This window comes from Metopolophium dirhodum, chromosome 2 (genome assembly GCF_019925205.1).
Source record: "Metopolophium dirhodum isolate CAU chromosome 2, ASM1992520v1, whole genome shotgun sequence".
Taxonomy (NCBI): domain Eukaryota; kingdom Metazoa; phylum Arthropoda; class Insecta; order Hemiptera; family Aphididae; genus Metopolophium; species Metopolophium dirhodum.
Window position 1 is genome coordinate 34,115,696 of NC_083561.1, and position 21,703 is coordinate 34,137,398.

General features: G+C 29.8%; 1 protein-coding gene across 1 annotated transcript; it reads left to right on the forward strand.

The window, feature by feature from the left end:
• The first annotated feature begins 17,436 nt into the window (after positions 1-17,436).
• LOC132938718 (uncharacterized) lies at positions 17,437-21,364 on the forward strand. The gene is made up of 3 exons (XM_061005721.1): positions 17,437-17,667; positions 19,230-20,175; positions 20,710-21,364. Exons 1-3 carry the CDS (start codon positions 17,650-17,652, stop codon positions 20,979-20,981), a joined length of 1,236 nt encoding a protein of 411 aa, XP_060861704.1. The 5' UTR covers positions 17,437-17,649; the 3' UTR covers positions 20,982-21,364.
• The last annotated feature ends 339 nt before the right edge of the window (positions 21,365-21,703 follow it).

Below are 21,703 nucleotides of genomic sequence, written 5' to 3' on the forward strand. Positions count from 1 at the left end.
TGTTTTTTTTTATTTTATTTTTTTATTTTTATTTTTTATTTTATTTTTTATTTTTGTGTCTGTCATCACCTTTTAGGATAGTAAAAGCCCTTGGATTTTCTTCAACAGTAACTTTTCTGATAGGAAAGTGAATCTAGTTGATACTTTGAGAGGTCAAAAAAAGAATTATTTTTGCATCATCAATTTTAAAACGTTGATTTACCTAGATTAAAAAAAAAAATTAATTTGTTATACTTAAGCTCGGTAAACTTTAAGCGTTGTACGGGTGCGTAAGACACCGAAAATTGTGAACTTCGTAAGGCTATACCATAAAAACCAATGATTTCCCTGTAGTAGAGTTTTGGACAAGTACCTACATAGGTAATTTATAATAATTCCTATTGTTTTTTAATTAGGTACCAAAAAAATATAACTTCTCAAACACTGTGTCTATTGGCACTGGTGGGAGAATGTATTAGAATGTCTATAAACTTGCGGACCAGTTTGTATAGTTAAATTTGGCATGCAAACTATATATGAAATAGAAAACCAGAATAGGTGCATTGCAGATGATAAAGATTTCTGTAAAATAACATACGATTTATCAATATACCGTTTAGGTACTGAGTATAATACTATAATATATAAGTTCTATGGATTTATCATAGTAAATAATATATTTTATAATATCTATGGCAATCGTTAATTGTCGAAATTCGTCGGCGACGGTTAACAGTTCTAATAATTTCAGCAAATACTATTGTATTATAAATATAATATATTGTATATTTTGATTTCAGTGAACAAAAAAATAATATGCCACCAATATAAACGGACAGCTTGTTAAACCGTACATATTATAATGTAAGTTTTAACACAAACTCGCAAATTTCATTATGATCAGGTTATTTTCATAAAATATTTCGATACTTTCAAGTTTCAGCTCATCGGAGTGAGATGGTTAGATAAAGATGGATGAAGATAGCTGTTTCTTCGGCGATGGCGGCACTCTAGCTACGTTTCACCGGAAGAGTAGATGTTTACGAGTAAGTTTGTTTTCATATTATTACCTACTATTTTACATTTACTTTTTAGACTTAAATTAAATATTTATTGCCACGGACAATCTGTTAACTGGGAGACGTAGAAGCATTTATACGTTTACTCCCAAAAGTGCAATGTATAAAATACGCGAGCCTGAACCGTCCAAACCCGTCTTCGTTTCTCCACGCCAAGTTTAATACACGTACCTTTTTGCATATACTATACGTCGGGTATTAACTTAGAATTGCGCTAAGTGTTGAAATCGTGTAAATAATTTAATTAAACAATCGGGTATCACTAGTATCAATTGTATTATATTACGTGCAACGGTATAAGATCACCGGAACAAGATGGCAGAATGAAAATCGATCAAATAAAATATGAAATAATGTTGTAGTAGAAGATGGAAACTTCAGTTTATTCTAATTTATAATCCGAGTATTGTAATAACTATTAAATTCATCATTGAACGATTATTCAATGGTCACTTGGGGATAAATTCCAAAAGTATAAATGTAAATTAAATTAAGAATCATTAAAAACAATTTTGTGAAAGGAACAACATTATTTCTAATATTAATGTCTTAATTATTATTAACAAATAAATACAAATACTGGATATTTTAATAGCTTTTAACTAATAACATTCAGTGTAAATAGTTTCTGATCGACGTACCTATATGTAAGTAACTTCTATAAAATGATTATTCACGAAAAAAAATCCTAACAATGTAATGCAAAGATTCTCATAAATTGATCTTAACAGCAGCCTAAAAACAGCAAAAATACATTTGTACAACATTTATATTTTATGCATCACACCTACCAAATTGAAATGTTGACAACATTTTAATTCCCTATTATGGTGTAGGTACCTACTAATACAAACAATAAATTATTATTCGAAAACACAATTTTGTATATTATTATATATTAAAATACTAAATACCTACAATGAAACTAAAAATAAACAAATTATTGCGTCATACTGAGTGCCTTTGGTATATTATATATGAAAATAGCATCTTTATTACGAATTCTTATCGATTACACCGACACAAAAAATATACCTAATTATAAAAATTAAAAAATTAAACAACACACATTATTGTAAAATCAATACAGTCATTCGATCGATCCGCTCAAAATCTAAAATCTAAAATACATCCGATACAATTAAACTTAACATATATTAGGTAAATCATTATTATACATTTTGTGCTCGGCATTATTGGGAGAAAATGTTAGACTTGGAATTTTACAAATCTAGTTGCAGGTATTAAAGTCGGTACTGTACATTTGACTGTATACCTTTATGTTAACTCTTGGTTAACTCTATAAACCAGAAATCACATTTTTATTTAATGATTTATTAAAAAAACAATATGCTTTTATAAAAATATGCTTGTGCTTCTAATATCTATTCACCACCTTAATCAATACCTAGTTAAATTAATATGAAAACGAAAATAATAATTTAAATAATATATTTTATTATTATAATTTAAATTATAAATATTAAATTGTAAACTATTTTGGTTATATTTTCATATACAATTTCAATGAACAAATTGTTCCTTAACACGGAACTCTTTGACATAAAAAGTTGTATTATATTATATCTATAGATTCATCATATTGACGTAATATAATATCTACCTATCATGTATATTCTATGGCAATTCTCAAAGTCGTTGCAGAAGACACAGTCGATTAAAAATTCTAAAATGTCAATTAACAAAACAGACATGAACAGAACAAAAAACATACTGCGTTCCGTATGGTTTTATTTTTTATAAATCAAAATAGTTTTAGTTCTGTATCTGGAGCATTTTCACATCGGCATCGCAGTGAACACATGTCACGGATTCAGTCGAAAGAGTCGATATTAAAAGTAAATTTGTTTTCATATTCTTTCGGGGCTTAAATATTTACTTTTAAGATTTAAAATAAATATTTAATGTCACGAAAAATGTGCTATCCAAGTAACGCACTACGCATATTTTAGACCCGAGCTGGAAATGTATAAAATACGCGAGATCGAATAATACAAACGCCGCACAGTGTTCCAAAAAGGATTTTTAGCAGGACAAAATGATTTCTTTTTCGGATGCTTAGTTTATTTTTTAACTTAGTTTTTGCAGTGTGCATCCATAAAGTCCGTAAACAAATTTCTGAAGTCTTATGATAAATTTTTTTTTAATTAAACAAATGTTTAGGTATTTGTCTTAATGATAAAACTTAACTATTAAGTTAAAACATAAAGTATGTTTTTTTGTCATTTGGTTTTATTGAGAGTTATAATAATTGTTCTCTAATTCTAAAGTTTATATTAATATAAAATTATACAATTATAATAGGTTCTATATATTGTATTAAGTATTGTGCTGAAACTTGCCGCAATCAAATTATGTAATAACGCTTAGATGACAAGTTAAGCTAATTGAAAACACTAATTTCAAATTTCTACTATCCACTACTTTTTTTCCGTATCCATTAATAATATAAAATAATATATTTTAACATTTCTATATACATATATATTATTTAAAAACTTAACAAAAAAAAATATACATTCCACTAGGGTATCCATGATATTAAAGTAAAATAAACGATCTAACTTTATTCAACGAACAACGCTAACCATAAAATAACTATACGCTCAATCAATTTAGCTTGTTTTTAAAAATCTTATTTCCGACTATTAGTGTATTCAGTAGGTACCTAGTACCTACACTATAACAATAGCTATATACTACCTATCCTGACCACCCCGTGTATAGTCGTATAGCTCGGTATAGGTACCTATATAAATAGTGTAAATGTAAATACATACACGAATGCGTTAGGTACCTATTATTATGTCCCTAACATTTATTTTATTTTCTTGAACACAATGTTTCAAAATTTATTAACTAATATATAATTAATTGTCATATTATTTATAAATTATTGAAATACAATTAATACACCTTCTATAATTATAAATTAGTAATAAGAATAAATTCGTGGATAAACTATTAAAATACAAACGAATAAACATTAAAGGGTACAATGTATTTCCGGTAGTCGGTTGGGTATAAAACTAATAAATCCTTGAATACAATATTAAAAAATACAAACTTACACATAATAGTTATAATAGGTATAATACAAATTAAACATTACACATATAATATATAATATCTGTAACGCATTGGTCATAACTCATAAGTATATTGTTGAACATTTTACTGAATGCTACGTATTATTACAGAGATGGTATTCGTCATTGAACATTTGCCAACTGGGGTCTGGAAATAATATATCATATTAAGCAGAGGGAAATGAGCAGTTAGCGGTGCAGAGTTTCAAAGACTAAGTTTTATAGCAGATTTCGATTAGGACACGGTGAATGTATTTTCTTATTTTTCAGTATGTTTATTTTTAGTATTATTAATTGATCAGGGGATGTATTGCCCGCAACTTTTAAATTATTTTTACAGTAACTACTGGTATAACACTATGCCAGATATCAATAAAGTTGTAATAAAAATTAGGTTCGTGAATTATAGGAGCAAGCTAAAAAATCGAGGAATTGCCTGAATTTAGGAATTGTCTAGATTTCACAAAAATGGGAAATTATCAGAAATCTGGGAATTCTTAGATTCAGATGCCATCTGATTTTTTAAAAAGAATTTTTTGGACAGTGTCTAGATTCCTCGATTTTTTAGCTTGCTCCTATAATTCACGAATCTAGGAATTCCCAGATTTCTAGGAAATGCCTAGATTTCTCAAACTTGAAAAATCTAGGAATTTGCCTGAAACTAGGATTATACTAGAAATTTTGGAATTCCTAGATTTATCAAATTTAGGAATAGGCTAGAAATCGGGGAATTGCCTGAATCTAGGAATCGCGTAGAAATCTGGGAATTCCTAGGGGCTTTGTGGACAATTTCTTAGATTTCTAGACGATTCAGACAAATTCTTAGATATTTTCAAATTTGCGAAATCTAGACATTGTCTAGAAATCTGGGAATTCCTAGATTCGTGAATTATAGAAGCAGGCTAAAATCAAGAAATTGTCTAAAAAATTTCTTTTTAAAAAATCAGATGGCAACTGGTTGTCAGTTTTAAAAAACCTATACAAGGATCAAAAACTGTTTGCTTCATAAAAAAAAATTAAAAGAACGTTTGCACCCACCAAAAATGCATTTAAAATAGTTAAAAAAAAGTTTGAATTATTTTTATAAATAATTACTTTGAGTTAAATAAATGAAAAAATAATAAATTGAATGGTAACGTGAAAGAACATAGGTAACCAGTCTGTTTTTAAATTATATAGTTAAATGAATCAAAAAAAATATTGTATGAGGAATCTGGGCGAAATACTACTAAACAAAAGAATATGCAGGAAGCTTAATACCGCAGTACATTTTAACTACAAATCAAAAACTAGGTATTGTTTACATTAAAATAAACGAACAGTTATTATAATCAGAGGTGTATCACCGTAATATATATGTATTAGAAAATGTATAAAAATGAATAAAATTGATAAAGGATGCAAAAAGTTAAATGGGAAGAGGTCCTGCATGGACTCTAGTATGTGATAGTCATGTATGAAGGACGTATGATGACTAGAGCCTCCCTTCCGATATTTTAGCCCTAGTGTGTGTCAAAGTGGGAAAAAAAATTGTGCGCTGACATCACAACCGGCCAACGATCTTTTTATTCTATCCCATAAGTCAAGGTTGTTACCAGTATAGTTTCAGCCAAAGAGTCGAGTGGCCTTTGCAATTCAAGATCCTTACCTACGTATTCGACATTTTTAACCTAACTATTCTACCTTCAGGCGCCCGGTGCCGATGCCATTTTGTCCTCAAAAATAGACTCTGCGGGAATAACAATACCGCTTTGTAAAATCAACGAAATTTCAAAAATTTTGAATTGCTAGAGGGAAATATTCTATAGCCCGCATTGATCTCTGTTTTTCAATATTTTATTCTCAAAGTTTATAATATATCTAAAAAAAAATATAAGATAAAAAGCATTTTTTTACAAATTTTTTAATACAACTATTTGAAATAAAATACAAAATCAGAGATTGATGCGAGCTGTAGGAAGTCTTCTTCTTTCAGATAAAAAAATAGTCATCAAAATCCGACAATTCCACAAAGCTTGAGAGTTATTCCCGTAAAGTAATTTTTAGATAAAATACACCCTATCCATTCCCTAAATAGTTATCGGGTAGTAGATTAGTGGAAAAGTCTAATAATTGAGGTGGCAACTAAAATATAAAATTTAATTTTCATATTTTATAGAATTGTGGAAAATTTGAAAATTTGAAAAATTGGCACCGGGACCTTTCAGACTTCTTCTTCCCCCTTCTCACACAACTATACAGGTATAGCTACCCTCTTTTCACGCCTCCATAAGATCAGTATTCTGTATATCCACCTCTTCTTCAATCTTCTCACCTCTCTATTCACCTATAAATTTCATTATTCACTCTCACTATACCCTTATCATACAGTGACCAAACTACCTCAATCCAATCTCTCTTGTTTTCACTACAATATATGCCACTACACAACACTACACTACCTTTAATTAATTAATTTTTTATTCTATCTTCCTTATTGGCCATTACACACCTAACTTAACATTCGCATATCTGCTACACACACTCCAGTAGCCTAGCCTAACCTTACATTTCTTTTTCGTCTTTCCCTTTCATACGTCAAACATTCTGAAATCCTGTTGACCTCTTTCCCCTTATCTTCGCCATACCATACATTTCCTATTCACTCAGTCTCTAGTTACTTACAAATCATCGTACTTGATTATCGGTAAAAATATTTAAATATCATTGAGCGATCGAATACCTACTCAAAATAATTATTTAAAAAAATATCATACCTGACCAATTTCCTAATTTTTATTACAACTTTATTGATATCTGGCATAGTGTTATACCAGTAGTTACTGTAAAAATAATTTAAAAGTTGCGGGCAATACATCCCCTGATCAATTAATAATACTAAAAATAAACATACTGAAAAATAAGAAAATACATTCACCGTGTCCTAATCGAAATCTGCTATAAAACTTAGTCTTTGAAACTCTGCACCGCTAACTGCTCATTTCCCTCTGCTTAATATGATATATTATTTCCAGACCCCAGTTGGCAAATGTTCAATGACGAATACCATCTCTGTAATAATACGTAGCATTCAGTAAAATGTTCAACAATATACTTATGAGTTATGACCAATGCGTTACAGATATTATATATTATATGTGTAATGTTTAATTTGTATTATACCTATTATAACTATTATGTGTAAGTTTGTATTTTTTAATATTGTATTCAAGGATTTATTAGTTTTATACCCAACCGACTACCGGAAATACATTGTACCCTTTAATGTTTATTCGTTTGTATTTTAATAGTTTATCCACGAATTTATTCTTATTACTAATTTATAATTATAGAAGGTGTATTAATTGTATTTCAATAATTTATAAATAATATGACAATTAATTATATATTAGTTAATAAATTTTGAAACATTGTGTTCAAGAAAATAAAATAAATGTTAGGGACATAATAATAGGTACCTAACGCATTCGTGTATGTATTTACATTTACACTATTTATATAGGTACCTATACCGAGCTATACGACTATACACGGGGTGGTCAGGATAGGTAGTATATAGCTATTGTTATAGTGTAGGTACTAGGTACCTACTGAATACACTAATAGTCGGAAATAAGATTTTTAAAAACAAGCTAAATTGATTGAGCGTATAGTTATTTTATGGTTAGCGTTGTTCGTTGAATAAAGTTAGATCGTTTATTTTACTTTAATATCATGGATACCCTAGTGGAATGTATATTTTTTTTTGTTAAGTTTTTAAATAATATATATGTATATAGAAATGTTAAAATATATTATTTTATATTATTAATGGATACGGAAAAAAAGTAGTGGATAGTAGAAATTTGAAATTAGTGTTTTCAATTAGCTTAACTTGTCATCTAAGCGTTATTACATAATTTGATTGCGGCAAGTTTCAGCACAATACTTAATACAATATATAGAACCTATTATAATTGTATAATTTTATATTAATATAAACTTTAGAATTAGAGAACAATTATTATAACTCTCAATAAAACCAAATGACAAAAAAACATACTTTATGTTTTAACTTAATAGTTAAGTTTTATCATTAAGACAAATACCTAAACATTTGTTTAATTAAAAAAAAATTTATCATAAGACTTCAGAAATTTGTTTACGGACTTTATGGATGCACACTGCAAAAACTAAGTTAAAAAATAAACTAAGCATCCGAAAAAGAAATCATTTTGTCCTGCTAAAAATCCTTTTTGGAACACTGTGCGGCGTTTGTATTATTCGATCTCGCGTATTTTATACATTTCCAGCTCGGGTCTAAAATATGCGTAGTGCGTTACTTGGATAGCACATTTTTCGTGACATTAAATATTTATTTTAAATCTTAAAAGTAAATATTTAAGCCCCGAAAGAATATGAAAACAAATTTACTTTTAATATCGACTCTTTCGACTGAATCCGTGACATGTGTTCACTGCGATGCCGATGTGAAAATGCTCCAGATACAGAACTAAAACTATTTTGATTTATAAAAAATAAAACCATACGGAACGCAGTATGTTTTTTGTTCTGTTCATGTCTGTTTTGTTAATTGACATTTTAGAATTTTTAATCGACTGTGTCTTCTGCAACGACTTTGAGAATTGCCATAGAATATACATGATAGGTAGATATTATATTACGTCAATATGATGAATCTATAGATATAATATAATACAACTTTTTATGTCAAAGAGTTCCGTGTTAAGGAACAATTTGTTCATTGAAATTGTATATGAAAATATAACCAAAATAGTTTACAATTTAATATTTATAATTTAAATTATAATAATAAAATATATTATTTAAATTATTATTTTCGTTTTCATATTAATTTAACTAGGTATTGATTAAGGTGGTGAATAGATATTAGAAGCACAAGCATATTTTTATAAAAGCATATTGTTTTTTTAATAAATCATTAAATAAAAATGTGATTTCTGGTTTATAGAGTTAACCAAGAGTTAACATAAAGGTATACAGTCAAATGTACAGTACCGACTTTAATACCTGCAACTAGATTTGTAAAATTCCAAGTCTAACATTTTCTCCCAATAATGCCGAGCACAAAATGTATAATAATGATTTACCTAATATATGTTAAGTTTAATTGTATCGGATGTATTTTAGATTTTAGATTTTGAGCGGATCGATCGAATGACTGTATTGATTTTACAATAATGTGTGTTGTTTAATTTTTTAATTTTTATAATTAGGTATATTTTTTGTGTCGGTGTAATCGATAAGAATTCGTAATAAAGATGCTATTTTCATATATAATATACCAAAGGCACTCAGTATGACGCAATAATTTGTTTATTTTTAGTTTCATTGTAGGTATTTAGTATTTTAATATATAATAATATACAAAATTGTGTTTTCGAATAATAATTTATTGTTTGTATTAGTAGGTACCTACACCATAATAGGGAATTAAAATGTTGTCAACATTTCAATTTGGTAGGTGTGATGCATAAAATATAAATGTTGTACAAATGTATTTTTGCTGTTTTTAGGCTGCTGTTAAGATCAATTTATGAGAATCTTTGCATTACATTGTTAGGATTTTTTTTCGTGAATAATCATTTTATAGAAGTTACTTACATATAGGTACGTCGATCAGAAACTATTTACACTGAATGTTATTAGTTAAAAGCTATTAAAATATCCAGTATTTGTATTTATTTGTTAATAATAATTAAGACATTAATATTAGAAATAATGTTGTTCCTTTCACAAAATTGTTTTTAATGATTCTTAATTTAATTTACATTTATACTTTTGGAATTTATCCCCAAGTGACCATTGAATAATCGTTCAATGATGAATTTAATAGTTATTACAATACTCGGATTATAAATTAGAATAAACTGAAGTTTCCATCTTCTACTACAACATTATTTCATATTTTATTTGATCGATTTTCATTCTGCCATCTTGTTCCGGTGATCTTATACCGTTGCACGTAATATAATACAATTGATACTAGTGATACCCGATTGTTTAATTAAATTATTTACACGATTTCAACACTTAGCGCAATTCTAAGTTAATACCCGACGTATAGTATATGCAAAAAGGTACGTGTATTAAACTTGGCGTGGAGAAACGAAGACGGGTTTGGACGGTTCAGGCTCGCGTATTTTATACATTGCACTTTTGGGAGTAAACGTATAAATGCTTCTACGTCTCCCAGTTAACAGATTGTCCGTGGCAATAAATATTTAATTTAAGTCTAAAAAGTAAATGTAAAATAGTAGGTAATAATATGAAAACAAACTTACTCGTAAACATCTACTCTTCCGGTGAAACGTAGCTAGAGTGCCGCCATCGCCGAAGAAACAGCTATCTTCATCCATCTTTATCTAACCATCTCACTCCGATGAGCTGAAACTTGAAAGTATCGAAATATTTTATGAAAATAACCTGATCATAATGAAATTTGCGAGTTTGTGTTAAAACTTACATTATAATATGTACGGTTTAACAAGCTGTCCGTTTATATTGGTGGCATATTATTTTTTTGTTCACTGAAATCAAAATATACAATATATTATATTTATAATACAATAGTATTTGCTGAAATTATTAGAACTGTTAACCGTCGCCGACGAATTTCGACAATTAACGATTGCCATAGATATTATAAAATATATTATTTACTATGATAAATCCATAGAACTTATATATTATAGTATTATACTCAGTACCTAAACGGTATATTGATAAATCGTATGTTATTTTACAGAAATCTTTATCATCTGCAATGCACCTATTCTGGTTTTCTATTTCATATATAGTTTGCATGCCAAATTTAACTATACAAACTGGTCCGCAAGTTTATAGACATTCTAATACATTCTCCCACCAGTGCCAATAGACACAGTGTTTGAGAAGTTATATTTTTTTGGTACCTAATTAAAAAACAATAGGAATTATTATAAATTACCTATGTAGGTACTTGTCCAAAACTCTACTACAGGGAAATCATTGGTTTTTATGGTATAGCCTTACGAAGTTCACAATTTTCGGTGTCTTACGCACCCGTACAACGCTTAAAGTTTACCGAGCTTAAGTATAACAAATTAATTTTTTTTTTTAATCTAGGTAAATCAACGTTTTAAAATTGATGATGCAAAAATAATTCTTTTTTTGACCTCTCAAAGTATCAACTAGATTCACTTTCCTATCAGAAAAGTTACTGTTGAAGAAAATCCAAGGGCTTTTACTATCCTAAAAGGTGATGACAGACACAAAAATAAAAAATAAAATAAAAAATAAAAATAAAAAAATAAAATAAAAAAAAACACACATCATTGTAAAATCAATACATTCATCGCTTCGCTCAGAATCTAAAATTGAAAGAGGGTGTTGGCGCCCGCAGGCAAATGCATTTTAGAAAACCAAAAAAAATGTGGAAAAAAAGTTACTGCAGGAATACACATTACAAACTTCAAACTAAAATGTCCAGAATCTTAAACAGAAAAAAACTATTCAAAACATTTAGTTCATTAATGATGGATTATTCAAAGTGCACCATGTTATCAATGTTCAAAAAGTAAATACAAAAATTTCAACTAGTCACATCATGACTAAAAAAAAATTGAAGGATGGTGTGAGCGCCCGAAGGCAAATGCATTTTAGAAAACAAAAAAAAATTTAAATTAATTATATTGTGTGAATACATATTACAAACTTCAAACTAAAATGTCCAGAATCTTAAACAGAAAAAACTATTAAATATATTTAGATAACCAAAAAAAATGTGGAAAAAAAGTTACTGCAGGAATACACATTACAAAGTACAAACTAAAATGCCCAGAATCAAAAAGAAAAAAAAAATTAGTTCATTAAAGATGGATTATTCGTATGGCACCAAGTTATCAATATTTAAAAAATTTGGCAAATGTTAAAATCATGAAAAAAAATTGAAGGATGGTGTGGGCGCCCGCAGGCAAATGCATTTTAGAAAACAAATAAAAAAATTAAAAACAAATATTATTGTAGGAATACACATTACAAAGTTCAACCTAAAACGTCTAGAATCTTAAAGAGAAAAAACTATTCAAAATATTTAGTTCATTAAAGAAGGATTTTTCATAGGGAACCAGGTTGCCAATGTTTAAAAAATGTATACAATTTCATTACCTAAAGATAAATTCATAAAAAAAAAATTGAAAAAAAGATGTGGGCGCCAGCGGGCAAAAAAAATTTTAGATGGCACTGGCTTGTTTAGTTTAAAATATATGATATAATATAATCTTTATGATCTGTAATATATTCTGGTGTTCGATGAAAAATATTGAAATAAGCTAAAAATACATATTTTTTTGGTTTTGAATATGAAAGCTGTGAGATGATCGATATGAATTTCGTGAGAAATCTAGAGGTACTAGAAAACTGAGACGAGTGTGTCGAATGAAATAAATAAAAAAATTGATTAACACAACAATTGGTTAAAAATTAATTTAATTCAAAAAATGAGATGAACCTTATTAGATCATTTAAATTGTCCAGAACAAGCCCCCGGTTGATGGTCGCATGCCAATTTTAACCATATACTAGACCACAAGTTTATAGACATTCTATAATGTATTCTCCTGCCGGTGACACTGTTGGGGAAAATATATTTTTATAGTAATTAAATTACGATACGAATTATAAATTACGTAGGTACTTGTCCAATACTCGACTACCAGAATTCAATTTAAAGAATGTGATATACCTAGGTAACCTATCGATCGATTCTAAAACAGAAACTTAACCTAGGCACAAATAATATCACAATATAAAATAGTGAAATGTGAAAATTTGAAGAAAATTTCCCTTAGGTATATCCCGTAAAACCCGCCCAAAAAAACGTACGTTTGAGGTGTTCTCTTAAAACCCAAATGTTTAATGCCCGTATCCCGTATGCATAGAAAATGCATGTTTCACATTTACGAAAACTAAAACTATCGTGACGGAACGGAATTACGAAGAACGTATAAGACAAAAATAATCGTCACCAAGTGGTAGGTATCTGCCAAGTGATCTGCTATGTACTTACAAATTATATTAAATAACATTAATCATTATGTATTTTCTTATTTTATTAGGTAGGTATAAAAACCTACCTTCCTACTTATAAAAGCATTGCCTAATCATTGATTTCAAATTTTAAAAATTATTCTACTATAACAATAAATTAACAGTTGTAGGCAAAGTATTATAATTTAAGGTATTTTTCATAATTTTTGCACACCTATAACAACTGGGTTTTAAAAATTACTCTACGTCTAGCGGTTATATAAGTTTGTCTGACAATAAATATTTACATTAGGTCTACCGCTTCAACAGAGTAGAAGGACAAAACTTACGTAATTATTTATTCTTCCGGCGAAACGCGTTCCCTTCGAGTGTATATAATATTGTCTAGTGTCAGAGCTGTGCATCTCCGCCAAGGAAAATGCAGCGCGCGTCTTCATATATCCGATCCAAAAGTTCAGTCTGGAAGTATTGAGATTAATGGCATTTATAAAAATAGCCAATAGGCACCTAGTTCAAATAGTTCAATAACCAGAATGGAACGAAATATGTGAGTACGTATTGAAATCGCTGTTCGTCTCAGACGATTGTCATTTGCCATAGATTATTTATAATTATAACCTCACCGTCCTAATCATAGAAAATATATATAATATGGTCCTAACCGATGGATGATGGATATTTTTACATTGTCTTCAAAAAAACATTTATTTGTTTCTACTAGATGCAAATGCGGAAAATTGAATTCAAACTTATAATGTAGATAACGGTTTTTTTACTTGGTAACCATTCATTTATTACTTGGTTTATTAACAAATTCTAATTGATATAAAATAGTAATTGAATAAAAATAGTTTTATTGATCCCAATATTCAAAAATAATGTTTCGAATAAAATAATAAAAAAATTTTAAGAAATACCTATTAATTAATATGTATTACCTTAATAACAAAATAACTAAATACATTCGTAGCTTAATAAAATGTCCAGAAAAATTAAAAGTCCAATTTAAACGAATATAAAATAGAATTTAGATAGGTGTATAGGTAGTGTATTCGTTATATTTTGAGTTTCATTATAGCACATCAGTCAATCAGATGCTATTTAATATTTTAAAATAAAAAACTTCGACAGTAATTCCATATTGGCAAGTGTTAACTGAAGACCGAAGTTATAGTATCGAACATAATGGGTACGTAAAAAAATAGAAATATAATTTAAAAAAATTACCTTTATTTAATTGTATTTAATTTTTTTTTAATAAGTTTTTATATTATTGTCTTCAACCCATATGAATGTTCTTATTTCATTTTTCAATTCGTTGATAATATATGAAACGAATTCTTTGCTTGGAAAGCAATGTTTAGAAAATTCAGAAAATGCAGTTTATATTTAAATCCGTGGCCTAATTATAAATAATAATTTCTGATGCATTGATGCTGAAGAGTGAGGGAGGTGCACAATCAGCCGAACCTGAAATCTAACGTCTTAAACACTTAATATAAACAATTTTTCACACACGCGTCATGGTATGAAAATAAAAAATATTTATAATTCATATTTATACCGATTTTCTACCGATTTATACCGATCTTCTATATTAATAATAATTATAAATATATAGCAATAACAAATCATTTTTGAGTAGCGGCCCACCGCGAAAGTTCCCAGTATCCCGCCGGCCCAGTCCGCCCCTGGTTCATATTGTAACCGAAAAATCTAAATAATCTATTATAAACACAGTTACTTTTTACAGATATTATAAGTTAAAATTTGGACGAAATTACATATTAAAACCAAAAATAACGATTTTAGTTATTTTGTTGTAATTTAAAAATAGTAAGTATTCGCGGATTTATGAAACTTTTAGAGTATATTATTATAATTTATAGACACGATGACACTTTCAAATGTTATTATTTGGGCAAAAATGACTTTAACCTACTATTGTAGGTGCTAATGTCTAATAGTAAAATAAATTACTTTAATCTCAATATTATTTATTAGTTAACGAGAAATTATTTAGTAAAGGTAGCTGATATATAATTTTGGTTTATCTATTTAAAACAATAGAAAGTAACAACTTTTAAAATAATAAAAATATAATAAGTCTTAAATATCTTAAATCGTGATAATATGCTTGTCTACTGTTATCAACAATGATAAACGGCAATACGGCGTAATGACGTCATGGACAGTGAGACATTTTTCCTGCTATGATCCATTCGTGTAAAATAGCTAGTGTTTATTCCAGTGATGGATTAAGCAATTATATCCGCCCACAAGCAGAAAGAATTTTGCTGTCCTTTCATCTTTACAAGTTTTTTTGTTCAACCAAAAAAATTGCATAAAAAACTGCATTGGTAATTAAATTATAATTTATTATTAAAAAATAAATATTAAATAATAGGATTATAATTTTGTCATTAAATGAATGTATAAAACATTCTTTGTAAGCAATAAAATCACTAAAATAAAATGTCATTTAAACAACAACGTATATTAAAGCTTATCGTCGTGGCCAATAAGGCAATAACATAAAGCTATGAAAGTTTATAAAATAATACCTACCATCATAGATTTGGGAATTACCACAGGCGCCTCCTGGGAATTGGACCACAATTAACCTTTTTTCAAAAAGGTATACGGTAATTGGGCCAATAAATTAATATGTTATATATAAATTGCTTATATATGTTTCTTTAGCATTTTGTCTAATTCTGCAAGACAAGCAAAAAGATACTTATATAAAAACATTAAAATCAAATTATCCTTTATTGATCTGATCATAGTTTACAATTTAAGCCAACAAAAGTTACTGTCGATTTAAGGACTAATGGCTGGCATGTAAATACGTTGCTCAATCATGGTGGCGAAAAATTCAGTCTGTAGGCTTAAGTAAAGAATATAAAGATAATACTTTTGAAATAGGTAACCGTCAAAAGGCAAACTGCACGTTATCATCGTTGCCAATATTAAACTTATCTAAATCAACAAAATATAATCCCTTACAGTTCGTTTGACTATTCCAATATTATAAAAGGGGCCTCGCTACTGCCGTTAGTTTTAGCTCAAAAGACCTGAAGTTTTGACAAAATTAAAGTTAGGTTTACGTTGTCCGATTTTGATTCTGAAAAAAAATTTTAACTTGTTTGACAATTGTCTATAGATCGTATTGAACACTATTTATCATGTAAAAATGAAACCTTATGTTATTGTGAACTGTCATTGAAAACTTGAAAATATGAATTTTTTGCCAAACATAAATAAAATTAAAAACGGAAATTGTTTTGTAGTTTTGTACGATCTATAAACATTTTTCAGCTGAATTTAAATATTTTTTTCTGACTCAAAATCAAACAATATTAACCACCTTTGTCAAAACAATAAGTAAGTTATCGTAGAATTCGTATGGTAAATTTTATATTGTTATCGAGTTATTGACATGTGCATGAGTGTATACGAGAGTGGTACCCACATTGAATTTCACTTACACTAATAATCATTTACAACTAACACATAGATCCCGTGCGGTTAAAACGAGATTAAAAATTGCCTAAATGTTGCGCCTTAAATAATAGCCGTAATAATCGATGATGACACAACTGCACAATTCACAAAGTAAAGTTAAGTAAAGTTTTTCATATAACAAATGATTTAATGGGAATCGATCCGCTCACAATCTAAAGTCGTTGAAACTATTGATATATTCCACTTTTACTTAATTTATTATTTTCAATACACAATTACATTTTCGAAATATTTGGACTAATTTTAAGCTAGTTATAGGTACACCATGAACGGAATAGAAATCAGAAATAGATACTGATGTTTACGCCAAGATGGTTTTTTTTTTAGGCAATTATTTATCATATTGTATTCAAATATAATACATACATTACAGTGATCTCTTAAATGACACTACACAATTGTCGAGGGGACGAAATTGCTGATTTGTGCGTCCCCGACGAACCGAAATAAACAATCGGTTTATTAATATGTCGGTTATCATTTTCAAAGATAACGTAGTTTATCGGCCGCAAACGGTTTTAGATATTTTATCGGCCGTTTGGTAATACCCTATATGTAGTGTATGTATAATACTGTATAATGTACACGTTTTACACGTATTACACGTATCATGGAGTCGACCTGTAATGAGATCGAAGAACGATCATCAGCAATAATATTATATACTGTACCTATAATATAAAATATCTTATCACGTGTCGATTACGGCGGTGCTGGCCGGTCTGTTGTCACGCGAAATCGTACCACACGAGTTATAATATGATCATAACCTACTGTACATTACACCGCGATACATATTTAAATCACGATATCGACCGACCGATCCAACAAATTATTGTAATATATCAAATTATTCGTGGAGCAAATATTATTATTCTATTGGTTTTGACTTTTGGTATAGTATGGATCGAGTGTTCAATGTAAGTATTAAATTCATTGGCTAAAGCTAGTAGGTGGGTACAACAATTTCCAACAGGCAACACATTTAATTACATTTTTTTTTTTATAAATCATAATATTTTATACTAGCTATTATTTTAGTTCTTAACGGAGTTATTGATAAATAATAATGTGCGGGTGGGTTTTGGTTAGAAACGATTTACCTTTTTAACTGAACTCGCCAACTTGGTACAACTATATAGGTAGGTATATAATTTTATTTATAACAACTTAAAATCTGTTATTTTTAATTAAATGTACCTACTATAGTAAATATTCATCGAAGTAAATAAGGTATATTGTATATACCTATTCGTAATACTATTTGTTCAAGGCTAGGAAGTAAAAACTCGTAGTATTTGCACAAATATTTTTAAATTTGAATAAACTAAGAATAGTGAAAATTTGTTAAGCTACTGTTTCATATACATGTGCCCATTATGTTGAAGTATAAATGAAAATAAAAAAGGTGGGCAAGTGGGTGTCGCTCTGCTGTACAGTAGGTTATAAGTGGGTCATTACTCACTGTAATGGATGGTGTTAAATTTGAATTCAATGATATAGGTAATATCATTTGTATAAGAAAAACGATTCTGAGCGAAGACAGTCAGTCAGCCAATGATATTACTAAGTGTATTTGATGATATTATTGTGAATAAAGTAATTTATATAATATAACCGTAATATTACGTGGGATCTTGTTTTAAATTTTCAATTCTTAGCTATCAAAGTTGAACATTTTATATATTTTTTAACTACTAAACAATTGTGAATTTTCGATTCGATAAATTTTGTCAAAATTTAAACTTTAAATGCTTATAACAAAAACATGCCTATGTATTTTTAATATTTTCAACTGCTATTTGCATGTAACGATATGTCCAGGAGCCTTGTATTAAATAGTCAAGCTTTTTGACCAAACAAATAAAACATTATTAACATTTATAAAAAAAAAATATAAACTAAACATTTGATGAAAATTTCATGTATCGGTTATTCGTTTTTGAATAACAATTAAATAAGAAAATCGTTGTATGAGAATTTGTTCATTTTTGGGTGAATATCCAATCTCTGAATCAAACGTTCGTAAAATTTTAATTTGACATTAGGTAAAGCTTTATCTTTATTTAAATGCAGCAAAACTTAAGAGGAATCTTGTATTATTTGATATTTTGATGTATTGATATTTCAAAGCTTAGATATAAAATAGAAACATTTTTATGAATTTCTAACTCGAAATAATTCATCAATTTCCGTGATTTTAATGAATGTTGTCAACATTTTAACTTCAGAGGCTCATAAAAAATTAGTGTGGATTTACACTCAAACTTTTTTTTTTAACTTCCACTAATAACAACTTATGAGGACGTTGTTTTAAATTTTCAAGGTTTTTTGAGCATAAAATATTTTATCGACAATAAAAAAATAAACTAATAAAACTCGAAATTTTCTTATGCCTTAAAATAGCTCAAAAATATAATTATTAATCATTGCCTATTAAATATTGCATATTTACAATATTTGACGCTGTTTCTGTTCGAAGCATTTGCGGTATGTCCGGTGTCCAACGTGTTCCCGCGTTTTCTGTTGCACCAAACACCGGGTGGAGCACGAGCGGCGCGTGCATGTCGCGGTTCCGGGAGGGGCGGTGATCAGGCGCCGTTTCCGGTCGTCGCAGGTTCTGCCGCAGTCGGGAAAACAGCAGACGGTCCACTCCTCTAACGGTCGGAAGAGATTACACGGCGTGGCCAGCACCTCGACCACGGCACAGTCCATCGGCAGTGGCCTGCGATTGATGGAGCAGCGTCATCACCGCCGGGTGGAGGAGCTGCGCCGGACCGAAGAGCTGCGTTGTACCGAGGAACTGCGCCGGACCGAAGAACGCCGATGGACTGTGGAACAGCGTGCGGCGATGATAGAGATGTGCGCCAGGACCATACTCAAGGCTCGTCGGTCCAGTCTGACGACCATCAGACACTTGCGCCCGGTGGCCGAAAGCAGTCCCGCGGTTCCATTGCCGCAGCCGTGCACGCCGCATACCACGTGCACGGACGCATCGGAGTCTGCGACCACGCCCGCCGAGTGGTCGGTAGTCGTTTCGTCGGTGGGCAGCCCGCCGAGTTTTTACCAGACGCCGATGCAGACACCGACGCAAATGTTCCAGGACACGCCGTCGGTACAAAAGCTCCCGGACACGCAGTTGCAAACGCTCTCAGACACGCCGTTGCAAAGGCTCCCGAACATGCCGTTGCAAACGCTCTCGGACACGCCGTTGAAAAGGCTCTCGAATATGCCGTTGCAAACGCTCTCGGACACGCCGTTGCAAAGGCTCCCGAACATGCCGTTGCAAACGCTCTCGGATACGCCGTTGCAAAGGCTCTCGGATATGCCGTTGCAAACGCTCTCGGACACGCCCGTCAACGAAAAACCACGGTGCAATGGCGAAAGTGTTAAGCGAGTGTCGTCAAACGATGGTCCAACGCAAAAAGGTATGTATAATGTATTATATTATTATCTTTTTTATGCGTACAGACATCAGTCACTTTAGCTGTTACAACAAACAAAATTAAATCGTTTGTGTTTTCTTATAAACGTTTAATACATTATTATACTTGCGTTTAAACTTGGTTTTTATTTTTTGCATTAAGTATAACATTTTATGGTTCTAATCAATTGAAATTTTAAAGTAATGAAAACTGTGCTATTTTATATAAAATGCAAAGTGTCGGCAATGGGTGACTTCTTAATCAAAATTTCGAGTCATTGTAATACTCTTACCACATAAGCTTATTGTGCATACAAATGTATAGTTTATTTATTTCAAATAATAATAATAAAAAAAAAAATTATATCAAATAAAGTTTTGGGAAATGTTTTACAGCAAAAAAAAAATAAAAACCAATCATTTTGAGAAAATGTGAATTGTGCTTTCCGATAGTTTACCTATAAAGAGAGGTATAAGAAACATATTTTGGCGTTCGACGGTTAAAATTAAAATCTGTAACAATTACAATTTGCAACAGGATTTTTCTGGTCGAACATGGCTCGTCGCTTCCGGTGGGCGTTGCGGTCAACTAAACCCAAAGTCCGCGAGAACGGCTACTGTCCATCGCCGTCTGCAGCAGCAAACTTGGACTACGTCATGGTCAATCCGTACGGCAACATCAAACCTAGGCGGCCAATCTGCAACAACGACACGTTGACGACGCCCGTCCATGCCAGGCCGTCGCTCGAGGCAATCCGCAAAGCCCACGAAGAAGCGAGCAAGGCATTTAACAAATTTATGACAGATTAAAATATGTTGCCTGTCAAATGCAATAGACATACTTCACTTAGTGACAGGTAATTTTTTTGTATACACCTATGTGTTATTTATCTACCGATTTTATATGTTTTTTTAGTTTTAGACTTTTAGTTTTTGTTTAAGACTTGGGGGATTAATTGAAGTTTTTATTTATAACTTGATAATATTACGAATTCATGGATTTACTGTGTTTTTTTTTCACACGATTTCATTATGTATTTTTTTTTATCTGAAATGTACCAAGTATTATATAATTGTGTTTATTTTATAAATTATTTATTACCATAACAAAATTTAAACATTCGAAAATTGTCAATACGTGTCTTGTTCTAATTGATCATTATTATGATGGAATTTCATAATGTGACATTAAAATATAGATGTTTTAATATAGAAAAATAACATTTTATTCGGTAGATTTTATTACTTCGCCGTGTCAGAATAACCAGATACACTTGAGAATCTCAAGTTGAGATTTAATTTCTGTTTTCCCCCTTGAATATACGTTATGAGTCATACGATAAATAATATTAACATTATTAATAAGGTAGGTTTATTATATTTCACAACAATAACAATAGTTACTTCCCAAATATTTTCAAAGTATTTTTATATTTTAAACAGTGACACCCACTGTGTATTAAGTGTAATAAAAAATAAAGGTGGGCCCTTTATTTTTATTACACTTAATTTTTTATAAAAATGATATATTA

Excerpts from the sequence above, each read along its gene's own strand:
- LOC132938718 (XM_061005721.1), top strand. Across the intron at positions 20,176-20,709 it reads CGATGGTCCAACGCAAAAAG|GATTTTTCTGGTCGAACATG; the intron begins GTATGTATAATG and ends AATTTGCAACAG.